This window comes from Oncorhynchus keta, chromosome 35 (assembly GCF_023373465.1).
Source record: "Oncorhynchus keta strain PuntledgeMale-10-30-2019 chromosome 35, Oket_V2, whole genome shotgun sequence".
Classification (NCBI taxonomy): Eukaryota; Metazoa; Chordata; class Actinopteri; order Salmoniformes; family Salmonidae; genus Oncorhynchus; species Oncorhynchus keta.
This window is the reverse complement of record NC_068455.1, coordinates 70598058-70614056: the sequence shown is the minus strand read 5'-3', so window position 1 is coordinate 70614056 and position 15999 is coordinate 70598058. Positions and strand designations below refer to the sequence as shown.

Genomic DNA, 15999 nt, shown 5'->3' with positions numbered 1-15999 from the left:
CTTGTGATGAATAACTTGAAAATGAACTTTGTCTATACCTTGCCACGGTAGGCCAAAGCATAATTAATCACAATACTCACTGAGCAATATTATGCAGGTTACCGTTTTTCGTCATGAAATCTTGTTCTGGAGGCTGCTCTGCAGAGTGGTCACTCGCTGGCACAGCCATAAAATTGGATAAAACCAAAAAGCATATTTTTGTTTTCATACATTTCTTTTTACACTATAGCCAATTTTTACTTTGCAGCTGGCCCATGTAGCGGATACCGCTCAGTCTGACTCCAGTGCAAGATTCATGACAATAAACGTGTCAAAATATGTGTCAAAATATTGACGTAAATAATTGGGTCTCTGTCTGTAAACATGGGCGTGGATGCACTCAGTAACTGAGCCGTCGCGTGGCAATTTGATTTTTCCTTTTCAAAATATGAAGTCATCCATTCGTCTGGATGTGAGCAAGTGCACTATACATCCTAAATGGCACCCTATTCCCTACACAATGCACGAGTGCACTATAAATGGAATCGGATGCACTAATAGGTTGGCATTTGGGACGGAAACACATGTTTTTATAAGCACCCCTTTTAAGGACAATTTAAGATGACCAGCCGGTAGAAACATAATGGTGGTTGTTTTTCGCACATACTCTCTCTCCAATAGGAATGGGCATCAGGCTAGAGCCTAATAAATGTTTATTTAGGTAGAGAAGAGAGGAAATGGCACACTATCCCCTATATAGTGCACTAGGTTTGACCAGTGCCTGTAAGGAATAGCGTTCCATTTGGGACAGACACATATGTGTTTCACCAACCGCGGGTATGTTTATTTGAAAGCTTAACGTCAATCACTCCTGGCACTTTTCGGAAACACTGGACCCCTTGTTCCAGTCACCAACTGAGCTGACCGTTAATGGGGGAAGCAGCACTTGGTGATATTTTCACGATTCCTAAGCATACTTTATATGTGTTATTATTGGGATAAAAAAATGAATTGTTGCTGAAGTTGTGATATTACCACTTATTACAGAAAAGTAAGACTCAGAATTACTCTTTCTCTTTGTCCGTAACTCTTTCAATAGTCAGAGCTTTCCAGGCATGCTTTATGTACAGAACTCCAGCACAGCATGTGGTTCATTTGGAAAGTGTTTGGTGCATACAGTGAGCTGCTCTAATTCATGAACGCATACAGTGAGCTGCTCTAATTCATGAAAGCATACAGTGAGCTGCTCTAATTCAGGAAAACATACAGTGAGCTGCTCTAATTCAGGAAAACATACAGTCAGCTGCTCTAATTCAGGAAAACATACAGTGAGCTGCTCTAATTCAGGAAAACATACAGTGAGCTGCTCTAATTCAGGAAAACATACAGTGAGCTGCTCTAATTCAGGAAAACATACAGTGAGCTGCTCTAATTCAGGAAAACATACAGTGAGCTGCTCTAATTCAGGAAAACATACAGTGAGCTGCTCTAATTCAGGAAAACATACAGTGAGCTGCTCTAATTCAGGAAAACATACAGTGAGCTGCTCTAATTCAGGAAAACATACAGTGAGCTGCTCTAATTCAGGAAAACATACAGTGAGCTGCTCTAATTCAGGAAAACATACAGTGAGCTGCTCTAATTCAGGAAAACATACAGTGAGCTGCTCTAATTCAGGAAAACATACAGTGAGCTGCTCTAATTCAGGAAAACATACAGTGAGCTGCTCTAATTCAGGAAAACATACAGTGAGCTGCTCTAATTCAGGAAAACATACAGTGAGCTGCTCTAATTCAGGAAAACATACAGTGAGTTGCTCTAATTCAGGAAAACATACAGTGAGCTGCTCTAATTCAGGAAAACATACAGTGAGCTGCTCTAATTCAGGAAAACACAGTGAGCTGCTCTAATTCAGGAAAACATACAGTGAGCTGCTCTAATTCAGGAAAACATAGTGAGCTGCTCTAATTCAGGAAAACATACAGTCAGCTGCTCTAATTCAGGAAAACATACAGTGAGTTGCTCTAATTCAGGAAAACATACAGTGAGCTGCTCTAATTCAGGAAAACATACAGTGAGCTGCTCTTATTCAGGAAAACATACAGTGAGCTGCTCTTATTCAGGAACACATACAGTGAGCTGCTCTTATTCAGGAAAACATACAGTGAGCTGCAAAAGTATTGGGACAGCGACACTGTTTGTTGTTGTTTTGGCTCTGTAGCACATTGGATTACATCAAGCTTGTGACTCTACAAACTTGTTGGATGCATTTTTGTTTGTTCTGGTTGTGTTTTAGATTATAAACGGAATGGTAAATAATGTATTGTGCCATTCTGGAGTCACTTTTATTGTAAATAAGAATAGAATATGTTTCTAAACACTCCTACATTAATGCGGATGCTACGATGATTACGGATTGTCATGAATGAACTGTGAATAATGATCAGAACTGTGGTCTGATGAGTCAACATTGTAACTGAATGCAAAGTGCTATGTCTGGAGAAGCAGGCACAGCTCATTACCCATCTAACACCATCCCTACAGTGAAACATGGAGGTGGCAGCATCATACTATGGGGATACTTTTCAGCGGCAGGGACTGGGAGAATGGTAAGGACAGAGAGGACAATGAATGGCAAATACATGATGAGAACCTGCTTCAGAGTGCAAACAACCTTAGACTGGGGCCAAGATGTACGTTCCAACAGGACAATGACCCCAAGCATACAGCCAAAGCAATGCAGGAATGGCTTCAGAACAAGAATGTGAAAGTCCTTGAGTGGCCCAGCCAAAGCCCAGGCTTGAATCCTATTGAACATCTGTGGAAAGACTTGAAGATTGCTGTTCACCACTGCTCCACATCTAACTTAACAGAGTTTGAGGAAATCTGAAGGGAAGAATGGGAGAACATCCCCTAATTCAGATTAGCAAAATTGATACAGCCATACCCAACACGACTCAAAGCTGTAAACACAGCCAAAGGTGCTTCTACAAAGTATTGACTCAGGGGTGTGAATACTTATGTAAATTAGATCTAATTTTCAATACATTTGCAAACATTTCTAAAAACATGTTTTTGCTGTCATTATAGGGTATTGTGTGAGGGTGAGTAAAGTCAAGGGGTATGAATACATTCTGAAGGCACTGCAGCTACCTTAAGATTAATGCAGTAACTGCAACTCGCTGTGGATAATAACTTCTTCTAAAATGTAAATGTTGGTAGGATAACTAGATGTTATAACCAGGGCCCAGAGCTTTTCCCTTGTCAAGGGGGCACATGGTGGCCCCAGTCAGTGGCAATTTTAGCATGTAAATCTTGGTGGGGCAAATCCCCCAAATTCTTTGGTGATGCATGCCAGCAAAGCCACAGCACAATACATGAATTGCACTATAACGGTGACCAACAACAGAGTCCCAACAGCAGTCCCAACACCTTACCACTGTTACACCTGGCTATCAGCGGAGCCTTGTCGAGCAGCGAAACAGTTAATTCAGCCTCATTTATTGCCTTTAAAAAAACATAGCTGATATGACTGACTTCCTTAGACAAACGTGATTCCTACTGACAATTGATATGTACAAACTAAACCATAAGGGGATGACAAGCGAATAAGAGGCAATCCATCATTTCGATTAAGACCTTAACTGAGCGAGCGATGACGGACGTAGTCAATATAACTATTTGTTCAGCACTTTTGAAATGTAGAGTGACAGAATTCAGAACATGGGCCGTTCTTACAGTATTCTCCCTGTACACCAAGTCAGAATTTTAGGATAAAGGGGGCATATAAGCAAACAATGAAAACAATTACAATATTCAATGATTACATTTCTCTAAAACAGGTTATAGGCTACATGTGCACCACCTAGTCAGAACAGTATGTGAAATTAAGAGGGAGAAATAGACTAATTTATTAGAGTGAAGCACATGGGCTACTAACAGCTTACTACAACATACAATATAATCATTTATATTATAACCATCATATCAAAGTAAACTTGGAGTCACAAGATTATATGGTGTGTGGTCCTCCCACTATGACTCAGGAAACCATGCAGTGTATTAGGCTACATATGAAATAAGTTATGAACTTAACAGGGTGGGGAAAATGGACGGTGATGAGCTTGATGCTCCTTTCCAATAAATATCAAGGGTCTTATTCTGGTGACTTGATGATCGACGTTTGACAAATAAAAATATTCTCTCTCTTATCCATAATAATCTCATGATGTAGACTACCAGCACAGCATACCTGTACTGGATCTGCCAACTGTTGGCTAGAGTGCACGTGCCCAGACCAGAGGAGGCACATTTTCTATTCAACTCAACAGTTTCTGTGACAAAACTATCAGTAGAGTAAAAAAAAGAAAAATGCCATGGAAACACATACTCTTTCAATTTTTATTCATTACATGAAAACCTAAGCGAAAAAGTACATTTTGTGTGTACTACATCATCACGCATTGATTTTTTATCTACAACAAGTCCGTTGGGTGTGAAAATGTGCATATTTTCATTATGCAGATTGTTCAATATTCGCATGAAAATCTTTGAGCCGATTGGATGGAAAACTAGCTAATCATACAAAAAAAGGCATTGACGGCTTATCAGAGTGCTGACTTAGGATCAGTTTTGCCTTTTGGATCAGAATAAATACGACTGCATGGACAGATCCTAGATCAGCACTCCTACTATGAGACACTGTGGGTATGGGCCCAGCCGCGCAGTCCAAGTGGTCTTCACTCTCACAGAGCAATTCACTCCACTGTAACCTGCAACAGCTGGACCTTCTCCATTATCTTCTCTGACTTTTTATATGAGATATCTTTCATGATTCATTACTTTCACCATGACTTAACTCATTTCAGGTCATCAACTGAAGACAATTATAGATATTCAGTCATTGCTGTATGATTCTATTCTAAGTGATATTGTTCAGTAAGGCACAGAACACTGATTGGCAAAATCACATTAACACATCTCAGCAGTTCAAAAATTACATATTTAAACCGAAGGCCTACAACGCCCACTTGGCACAATATCCTCCAACACCCATAAACTCTCTAGCCTGAGTGCCAGTCTGCTGGTGCTATCATAGCAACTCCTTGTAACTCATTGTCATGTTTTGCTTGACAATGAGCATTGGAGTTGGTAAGAGCAGAAACAGATCTGGGTCCAGGCTATAACTTCTCCCCTCTTCTCACTAACTTCAAACCAAGATGGCCGTTTGGCGGTGACTTATTTCTTGGTTCCTGGATGTTCACCCTGTTCGTCTTGTACTGTGACATACTGCTGAAGATCTGGTCTGGCGAGAGGTTGATGCGTCGTACATTGAGGTCGGAGGCGAACGCTCGTGCTTTCTGGTAGAAGAAGAGGGACAGTTCCCGATCAACCAGGAAGTTGTGGTAGATGGTAGCCAATCGGGTGCAGAGCTGGAGCTGGGACTTCTTGTTGCCGATGTCCATGGCTGCAGCAAGTGCTAGGTGGTAGTACCCTGCGGCGTCATACGGGTCCTAAGTGTCAAAGGTGAAAAGTTAGGGGTTAGAGGTAAGGTTGGTTCGGGTCAGTGGAGGAATCGTTGAAGCCGTTTTGGTTTGGTCCATGTAAATCAAGCGTTATATAGCCACAATGAAATGGAAATTCATGCATATGTTTTCAACATGTTTTCGAGGGTTGGCATCAACTCCATCTTGACACGGAATTTCTCCAAAGGAGTGCAATTCAAAGTTGAACTTTTGGGATCAAATTTAAATTTCTTATAGATATGTATTTAAAACCTGAAAATACAACAAACTGCCCAGTCATGAATTCCATTGATTGATTGATTGATTTGATTACCTTCAGGTCATAGAATATAATGTCCCCCAGCGTCCGATACACCCTGACATAGTACAGGGTTTCCTCATCAAACTCCAGGGGCGTGGGGCAGAGGGAGAGGGCCTTCAGGTAGTAGTGTTCAGCCAGCTCAAACTGACCCAGACAGTGGTACAGAGTAGCCAGGCGGTGGAACGCCACACGCTCGTTCAGACGGTTTCCTATATGAAGTACAACCGTGGTTTCATTAGTTAGTATTTCTTCACAGAAAGAGCTATAGCCAGGGTGCACTTGTTTTTACTTCCTGGCACGGATTCTGCTGGTGGCGGCTTTTTGTTGTTGTAATAATAACTGTGATGTGGTTGTTTTTTCCTGCCAAACCTTACTGGAATGCACTGACTGTAATTCACTCTGGATAAGAGCATCTGCGATATGTAAATACATATTTCTATTGGAAAATAAAAGCAAGGACTGGCTCTGTTGTGTGTCCTACCCAGTTTAACACTGATGTCCAGGGCGTTCTGGGCGTACTCAACAGCCTCTCCATACAGCTTCATCTGCAGCAGCAGCTCCACCAGCTTGTTAGACAGTCTCAGTCTGACCTCTGTACTGCTGGTTTTCACCGCGATGGGCAGGGCACGGTCCTAACACACACACACACACACACACACAAGGTGGGTCACACACATACATACACTACCTCTGTCCTACCCCATAGAAGCAGTGTGTGCGTCTGTGTCGTACCCCATAGAAGCAGACAGCCTTCTCTCTCTCCGTTGAGCTGTTGAAGAAGACGTCCCCTGCAGCCTCCAGCAGCTGTAGGATGAAGTGTGTGTCTCCCGTACTCACCCCCACATCTTGGGCCACCTGGGAGGAAATACAAGAGGTAACATGTCAATGTAACTCTGAGTGACTGCTGTCTGCACTGTGCTATAGAATAGGTTCTGACCTGTAAATAAAGGTCCACCAGTTCAGTCTGGCCCAGCAGGTGGTATATCTTCCCAGCCTGTAACCAGGCGTAAGCCTCCTTCTCCCTCCGGCCCAGGTCTATGAAGATCCCCAGGCTACGCTTAGTGTAGTCCAGAGCAGACCGCCTAGCCCTGGACACAGAGATGGAAAGCATGGGGAATGTTATCATTTGCTGCCAAATAGATAGATAGAGAGGGACGGACGGACGGACGGACCTCTCTGTCCCCAGACTAAGGTATAGCTGGCTGATGGTCTCCAACACCTCTCCCTCCTGTCTCCTGTCTCCCCGGGTCACCAGCAGGGCCAGCTGATGTTCGTTGTAGATGATGCACTTGGCCTCATCCGGACACACTGTTCTGTAAAGGTGGCACAAGCGTCGCGTCACGCTCAACTGACCTGGGAGAGGGGAATAGAGCACGGAGAGTCGGATTAACAGCATCTTTCTGTTAGCCTACTGAGCTAAAGCCTCAACATTCGCCAGAGGAGTAACCCATATTTGGGGCAGAAGTGATGAATCGGGTATACTGCAAATGAAATTCATTCCATGTGTTCAGTATATAGTAACTTAATATTTAAACATTCAAATCTTAAATAAATACATTATAGAACTGTAGAATGCATAACCCATGTCATTTTAGCAGGGAAATATACACGTATGAAAGATTCTGCATCTCGGTTTCGCCAACAAAAACTAACCACAGGCTTGAGAGTATTTCCTTTCCTTGGATCCAATACCAAGGTTCTCAGAGGGTCCCCACGCCTCCTAATGTTGATTCAGCTGACGGCTAGTGGCGAGAATAGTGTTTGAACCTGTATGTGAGCCATGTATTCTCTAGCATTGTGGTGACACTAGGAAATGATGGTTTCAACAAAAAAAACAAATGAACATACTGTCTGAGTGGTTTGACTTGATAGCCATGAGTAGAGCCCATTCATAGTAGATCTGTCCTCTGTCCAGGTGTCTCTGGTTCACATAGTACTGTCCCAGCTCCAACAGCACGGTGATAAAGTTCACCTTGAATAACAAAAGGTAACGACTAATGACAAACGTTATAATGTATGTTATATGGCTGTTATAAAGGCTTTATGAAAGCATTCATAATGACACCTGCAGTAAATTTTAACGATAACAAATATTACATAGAACAAAATAAATAAATAAAATAGTACATTTTTTGACATGAAAAAATAAATAAAATAAAGTTGTCCTCCTGATAGGGATGTGTAAAAATAAAAAATGAATAAAATGAACCTCATGTTCTTGTCCCTCCAGCGCTGACAACATCTCAACAGCTTCTGTTAGATGCTGCTCTGCTAACCTCTGAGGATGAAGAGACAGAACTGCTAATCTATCTGGAATCCTAATTAAAGTAGCAACATTTCACCAACTTTCCCCAAAATTAACTGATTTTCCGGGAAATCCCTGTTGGAATATTCACGGATTCTTTCCAAACAGGATTTCTGGAAAACCTGGGAATTTTGTAATCATAATTCATATATCAAATCAAATGTTATTTGTCACATGCGCCAAATACAACAGGTGTAGACAAAACCATGAAATGCTTACTTACGAGCCCATTCCAAACAATGCAGAGTTAAAAAGTTTTAAAAATTGTCTAACTAAAAAAAGGAAATAGTAACACAATAAAATAATATATTTCTGATCATATACCTTAGCCCCAGCCTTCAGACACAATAACCCCAGGTTAGCTTCTGCTACTGCCCAGTTAGCCCGGTCCTCACACTCCTCACACACATCAATGGCCGTCTGGTAGCTCTCTGCTGCCCTCCTCAGGTCCCCCATGCTTCGCAAGGCTACACCCCTCATGTTGTGGACCAGTCCTTGAGATGAGATTGTACTTCATTAATCTCTAAGGGCAAATTAGTTTGTCATACTTACAGCAGTAGTAAATAAACGACACAAATACTCACATATTTTTACAATAACACAAACAAGCATTACAAGGTATCTACAAAAAAAATACATATGTAGAGGTAAGTTCAACAGTATAGTATGTGCAAAATAACAACTTAAGTGTACCTTCCTGTGGGGTAGTGCAATGTTCTGGCATGGAGGCCAGCACTGAGTCGAGGATGTCTAGAGAAACCTCTGGTTGGCTGTTACAGATGTGGAGCCATGCTAACCACACAAGGGCGATGTTTCGTTCAGGAATGCTAGAGGTGCCCGATGATGATGACGGTGCACAATGATGGTCTATGAGAGTGTGCATGGAGCGTACGGCGTGACCTAGCATCCCATGTTCCTGAAACAGCTGGGATAGGCAGAGTGTTAGAGCCTGGCTTAGAGTGTGGTCACCAGTGCCACCGACTCCATCTAATCGCCCAGTGAAGGAGAGCGACTGGCTGAGATATGGAGCCACTTGAGCCGGAATGGCGACGTCCTGCTTCCGGATCCCATAGAGTCTGTCTGTGTTCTCCAGAACCAGCCCCATTCCATTCAGACAATCGGCTAGCCTAGCAGACGGATGCATCGTGGCTCTCCTGGCCGAGCTGACACAGAGGTGAGGGAGGGAGAGCTGGCTGTACAGCCCCGCCAGGCTGAGGTAGCCATGGCTGGGCACGACGCTCCGGACATCAGGGGGCTCCGCCAAGAGAACCAGAAGCCTCTCCAGGAAGGGAATGGTGTCCGCCGCCTCTCCTCGCCTCCAGTGGAGCTTGGCCAAAAGGAAGCATGCTCTGGCTTCTGCCATCTTATTGTGACTAAGCACTGCCTTCTTCAGGATAAATTTCAGAACTTCTGAGTCTTTCTCCACTGTCGAGACGCAGTAAGGGATGCCCATTAGCAGCGCAGCGATCCGCTCCGACAGAGCCAAGTATTTCTCTGTATTTTTCTGCATGAGATAGATCACCGCTAGGTTAGCGTAGATGCTAGCTAGCATTAGCATGTCCGTGAAGATGTCTCGAGGGACGCTAAGGGCCTCCTCGAAGTAGACGCGAGCCTGGGAAAATTTTGATCGTCCTGCGCAGAGTTTCCCCAAAAGGAAACAGAGGCGGCTCTGGGACCAATGGAGACGTTTCTTCCTGGCAGTTTCCCTGGCAACACCTAGATACGCCACTAATTTGTCAACGTCGTCCGAGTGGCCAGTGAAAGTGGCGAGGAGCCGTTCCGGAGTTTGGCCATAGAGGGCGCCAAACTCTGGCTTGTAGTTGCTGCCACCCAGGAAGGATAGAAGAGGAAGGAATTTCTCCTGGTTGGTGGTGGTGCCTTCCTCAACTGGTTGGATGGTGAAGTGAGGCCCGCTGGGTAATGTAGTCTTAGAGGTCTCACTCTGGTCCTCCAGAGTTCCATTTGTCGTCACAGTTGCATGAGGCACCTTCGATTTCATCTTCCCTTTTAGCAGAATCTCTTCAATCTTCCTCCTCAGTTCTGCTTGTTGGTGAGCGTCCATGTTGCCTTGGGAACCATCTGCAAGACATTAGATGAAGGTCATTATTTATGATTTTGTTGACATGTGGGAAGAATCAGAAAAAGGGAATTATTTGAAAGTTTTCCAAGTTGAGAAAACCCAATAGTCCATAAGTACAAAGCAAACAATAAATAGCCCTACTTTGAGTTGGTTCATTTAGAGAATCCGGTTGAGCAATCAGATCTGGAATGAAAGCAATAATTAATGAATCAATATCAAAACAGACCATCTTTACACAGTAAGCAAGTCAAAGAGAGCAAAAAATAAAAACAAGCTGTACTTGCTGGCAGCTGTTCATCACCAAGAAAAGCCCCTGAGCAATTCCCAATTTCTGTCTCACCAAGTTTGTAGACATGTCCAACATCATTCTGGTTGATTTTTTTCAGCAAGGCGATTGTCTCCTCTTTAATCTGATCTTCTTTCAGGTTGAAAAACAACCTCTCTTCTTTCTCTAGGAAAATGTCAGACGCCCTAGAATGGAGTTAATAAAACTAAATGTCTACTAAATTCAGACAAGGTAGAATGATAACACTTTCTAAAAGGAACGTGAGGAGCTACGATGTGGGTTTGAACATATAATTCAACATGGCTCTGAAAGCATTGTCCACAGTGTGCCTTTGTACATTTACTGTAATACACCCATAGAGATAAACCAAGTGTGCTATTATTGAGTCCCCCCCTTCCTCTCAGAACAGCCTCAATTCATCGGGGAACAGACTCTACAAGGTGTCGAAAGCATTCCACAGTGATGCTGGCCCATGTTGACTCCAATGCTTCCCACAGTTGTGTCAAGTTGGCTGGATGTCCTTTGGGTGGTGGACCATTCTTGATACACATAGGAAACTGTTGTGTGTGGAAAACTACACTTGAGTAGCTGATACCATCGAGCTGCATAGTTGCTGGCATACCAATCACCATGTAAGTGTTCTATTTAATTAAATGAATATATCACTACTGTATACACGATGACGCAGCTAATCTGATGCAGTTAACCAGTTAATCAATATATAACTCAGCAGAAGGACACACTTACTCACAAAGGCTATCGGCCGGTCTGACCAGTGTTGTCATCACCAATCCCACTTCTCCTGTCCTCTCCAGTCTGCCAGTGAACCACTCGAAGCACGACACCAACAGGCCCACAATGATGATGCGGTCGCCCTGCTCCAGGCTTAGCTCGTCTGGCCCACCGGCGTCATACTCAACAGTGGCCACGCAAGAGCCAGTGGCTAGCATGGGGAGAGAGAGGTGGACAGGAGAGATTCATTAGAATTTTAAAGTAAGTTTAGACTCTAGAATTCCTCCATATAACTCTAATTCTATGAGAAAAAGGAAAAGTGAAGCCCTTAGAATTAGGATTGTCAAGTGGAATTCAAACAAGGTTCTTCTTACCAAACTGGCAGGGGAAATCACATGCTGGCTTGCCACTGCCAACTAAGATGTTCTCCGCACATGATTTGAGGAACCATCTATAGGGCGGAAACAGGAACGAAATATGTGAATAAAAAGGTGAAACTTGGAAAATTAGCAGTATGCTTCTTCTTCTAGGCAAAGTACTGACTGGTGGAAGGGGATGACGGGCTCCAGGGCTGGTTTGGGTTTGGTCCCCCGGGCTCCATCCCCCAGGGAGAGTACGGTCCACCCCGAGCCCAGGAACGGGGGCTCAAACAGGGCGATGTCCCCCTGCTCCAGGTAGAGGTCTCTACCAGAGGTGGAGCTGTCGAACATCTGGGTGGAGCTGCAGCTGGCGAACAAGGAACCTGACAGAGGGGGAGATTTGTCATACTTTATTTGTGGGTATAACTAAATAACTAATCATTTGTAGCATTGTAATTAAGAGTATAACATGTATAACATCTCATAACAGCATTAACACGGATACTCAATGTTCATGTGATCAGTATGTGCTGACTTTTCAAATGAAGTGCTTCTGTATATTCTGAATACACTATTCTGAATACACCACAGTGAATGTGGGTACCAAAAGCTGTCGAAGTCAGATATTTTAATTCTGTGAGTCACTGGGCGAGTTACCCTCTTGCATGAGGATGCATTTGTACATGAGGTTGAGAGTCTCCTCTTGGATAGATATCTCTATGGAAAAGTACTCCTGGTCCAGAGAACTCAACCAGAAGTCCTGGTCCAACAGCAGGTTCTCCATGCACTGACCCAGAAAGCCTGGGGAACAGAGGTCAAAGGTCAGATGTCAATATGTCAGAGATATAAAATATAAAATTTCAGACCCAAACCTGTTCAGGCCCGGGTCGGGTATATCGGGTCCACCCGAACCCGTGAAGACCTCTACTTTGTTTGGTATTTATTAGGATCCCCATTAGCCGCTACAAAAGCATTAACTACTCTTCCTGGGGTCCACATGAAACATGATATAGTACATAGTACAGAACATTATTAGTCAAGGACTGAAATACATACATTTAAAACGTGACATAGAGCCTATTTCATGACTGTCCTGTGAGGATCCAAATAGGTCAGATCAGGTTTGCAATAAATAACTTCAACCAGACCCCCTCTCACCCGCAGAGGGAGGAGGAGGGAACTGGTGGGGATTAACACCTCACACTCTGTTGTAAATCAAGGACAAAACATTCAGACATCCCTCTCTAAATTCCCTCAAGGAATGTACTTTGTTTTAAGAAGAGTTTTCGCGCCAAAAGTCTAACACGTTCAAAAGCAACTACTAGAACAATATTTCTTATATAGAATGTGGGGATTTGTCAGAGGTGACCTAAAATAACACTAATGTCGGTTTGGTTGTTATTTTGTGATGTCATTAAAAATATTATAAAGGAAATACTGTAACTTGGAAAGTATACATACGACATGTACAAAGTTTCCATCCTCTGCGTTGTGCATGCTATATGAAAAAGTATTAGTGTTTTTGTTAAGAGAGGGATGTGATTTTAGAAACTAAGAGGAAATTGTTTCTATAACTGTGCACAGTAAGTAGTCACCGCCCCCTTGATTGAGGTCAGAGAGTGTGTCAGCCTGACAGAACCGTCCCCTTTTGAACAAACTGTATAAAATGATGGGTTAAGAATTTTCATGTAAATACATACATGATTGCTTACTCCACACGGGTGGCGATTCCTGTGCCGCCACCCGCTTGGAGTAAGAAATCAGGTGAGAGTAGTTTCCAAATGTACCAACGTTAAGTGTCTCGGTCCCACTCCCTCTCTCGCCCTCTCCATGTCTTTTGTAACAAGTAGCCCTATTGTTGTCAGTCCACCAGGGACCTGTTTTTAATGTATTAAGTGTGTATGTTTATCTTGTGTTACCATTTAATCAGCTAGTAAATAAATAATTAAACCAATTTGCGTAGTACTGAATCTTACCGAGTAAGGCTCGGGTTTTTGCAGATGCAAAGAGGTTATCACTGTTCAGAATGATGATATGATACAAGGTTATGATTAATAAGTTGACTGTTTATAGATGCGATAGGTAAAGACCTTTAGAGTTTAATTTGGAGATGGTAACTCTTTAAATAACTGCTCTCGTGGTGCCCCAGATCCTAATGAGTTAATTGTTACATGATTCATTTGATCGGGTAACAACACAGTTGATTAGATATATAACAGTGTTCAGATTAATGTTAAAAGTCAAGTCACGACACCTACATATCAGTACATGCACACGACATCTAGGTCTAATACACAGTACAGTGCAAATTACAATATACTATAAAAATGTCTGTGTCTCGTCACAGTCCCCTTTGTGCTGTAAAGTGTTATTTTATCTGTTTTTTAAAAACTGGTTTAATTGCTAGCTTGAGTTACTTTGGGTGGCAGAGAGTTCCCTGTAGTCATGCCTCTATTTAATACTGTGCGTTTCCCAGCCTCTGTTCTGGACCTGGGGACTGTGAAGATACATTACATTACCTCTGGTTGCATGTTTTCTGTTGTGTGTGCCAACTGCTTGAACAGACAGTTTGGTACCTTCAACACCTCACACAAAGACCAATAGTGATGCAGTCAACTTTGAGCCAGGAGAGACTGACATGCATGTTACTGGCACTCGTTCTTTGCCACACATGACCACAAAGCTGGGCAGTAGTCCAGGTGCGACAAAACTAGGGCCTGTAGGACCTGTATGGTCGACTGAGATGTCAAGAAGGAAGAGCAACGCCCTATCATGGACAGACCTCTTCCCATTTTAGCAACCATTAAGTCCATATCTTTTGACCATGATAGCTTGCTATCTAGGGTTAGACCCAGCAGTTTAGTCTCCTCAACTTGCTCAATAGCCACATTATTCAATAATAGATCCAGATGAGGTTTAGTGTTAAGCGAGTGATTTGTCCCAAAAACTATGCTTTTAGTTAGAGATATTTAGCACCAGCCTATTGCTAGTTACCCATTCTATAACTGACTGGAACTCTATGTTAATTGTCTCAGTTATTTATTTTTATGCTACAGGCGACATGTATACTGTTGAGTCATCAGCGTACATAGACACACAGGCTTTATTCAAGGTCAGTGGAAGGTCATTTGTAAAAACAGAAAACAAAAATAGCCCTAGCCGGCTGCCCTGCGGTACACCACACTGAATTTGTAGAGGCTTCCATTAACGAAGAGAGAGAGAGGATTCCATTAATGAAAACCCTCTGTGTTCTATTATAATTGTAACTCTATCCATAATAAAGGCAGAGGATTCAAATCCACTGAAGTCTAACAAAACAACTCAATCTTTTTACTATCAATTACTTTCAGCCAATCATCAGTCATTTGTGTCAGTGCCAAGCATGTTAAGTGCCCTTTATTTCCTGTAAAATAACTTGAAAAAACTACTTTTTCCCAGAAGTTTGCTGAGCACTTGCTGATTGGTTGCCAATTTGAACCATTTAAACACATATATATATATTTTTTTAACTAGTCAGTTAAGAACAAATTCTTATTTACAATGACATCCGGCTTTAGCCGGGGTAGGCCGACGCTGTGCGCCACCCTATGGGACTCCCAATCATGGCTGGATTCGAACCAGTGACTGTAGTGAAGCCTCTTGCACTGAGATGCAGTGCCTTAGACCGCTGCGCCACTCGGGAGGCCATTAAAGGGTACTCTGCTATATTTGGGTAGAAATGACCTCAGACCCCTCCATGTCTGAGGGCAAACGGCATCTTCTAGGCTTAAATTGAAGATGTGACAAACAGGAGTCACAATGTATTCTGCTACCAACCTCAACAATTGACCATCCAGGTTGTTGGCACCAGGTGGTTTGTCCCGATAGCAACAATTTTTTTTCACCTCTTCCACACCCACTTTGAGGAACTTGAAACTACAGTGCTTGTCTTTCATTATTTGGTCCATTATGCATGAATATGAAGACTCAGCATTTATTGTTTGCATGTCATACCTAAGTCTGCTAATCTTGTCAACAAAACAGTCATTCAAGTTGTTGGCAATATCAAAGGGTTGGTTTTGTTATGAACAAGCCATCTGCCTCAATGAAAGATGGAGCTGAGTTTGCGTTCTTGCCTATAATTGTATTTAAAGTACTCCAGCACTTTTAACTTTCATTCATCTTTCTTCCATAGTATAGTTTCACTCTCCTTTTTGTTTAGTTACGTGACTTGTCAATTTATTGTATGTTTGCCAGTCTGCTGTGTTGTCAGATTTATTTGCTATTACCTTTGCCTCATCCCTCTCTGCCATACAGTTTTTCAATTCATAAGTTTGCTAGAGAGCATTTGGATGATCCAGAAGAAGATTGGGAGAATGTCATATGGTCAGATGAAACCAAAATATAACTTTTTGGTAAAAACTCAACTTGTCGTGTTTGGAGGACAAAGAAT

General features: G+C 42.6%; 1 protein-coding gene across 2 annotated transcripts in view; it reads right to left on the bottom strand.

Moving 5' to 3' along the window:
- Nucleotides 1-4367: 4367 nt before the first annotated feature.
- Nucleotides 4368-15999, bottom strand: part of LOC118368970 (SH3 domain and tetratricopeptide repeat-containing protein 1-like) — a 17769-nt gene continuing 6137 nt past the window's right edge. For both annotated transcript variants that reach the window (XM_035753479.2, XM_035753480.2), the window contains 16 exons: nucleotides 12225-12368; nucleotides 11752-11950; nucleotides 11583-11659; nucleotides 11224-11419; nucleotides 10531-10661; nucleotides 10332-10373; nucleotides 8804-10189; nucleotides 8435-8604; nucleotides 8015-8083; nucleotides 7654-7777; nucleotides 6978-7158; nucleotides 6743-6893; nucleotides 6538-6660; nucleotides 6287-6437; nucleotides 5818-6014; nucleotides 4368-5492 (listed from right to left, as the gene is read on the bottom strand). In XM_035753479.2, the coding sequence (XP_035609372.1) occupies nucleotides 5160-5492; nucleotides 5818-6014; nucleotides 6287-6437; nucleotides 6538-6660; nucleotides 6743-6893; nucleotides 6978-7158; nucleotides 7654-7777; nucleotides 8015-8083; nucleotides 8435-8604; nucleotides 8804-10189; nucleotides 10332-10373; nucleotides 10531-10661; nucleotides 11224-11419; nucleotides 11583-11659; nucleotides 11752-11950; nucleotides 12225-12368 (3674 nt within the window). In that variant the 3' untranslated portion in view covers nucleotides 4368-5159. The remainder of the gene's footprint in view (nucleotides 5493-5817; nucleotides 6015-6286; nucleotides 6438-6537; nucleotides 6661-6742; nucleotides 6894-6977; nucleotides 7159-7653; nucleotides 7778-8014; nucleotides 8084-8434; nucleotides 8605-8803; nucleotides 10190-10331; nucleotides 10374-10530; nucleotides 10662-11223; nucleotides 11420-11582; nucleotides 11660-11751; nucleotides 11951-12224; nucleotides 12369-15999) is intronic.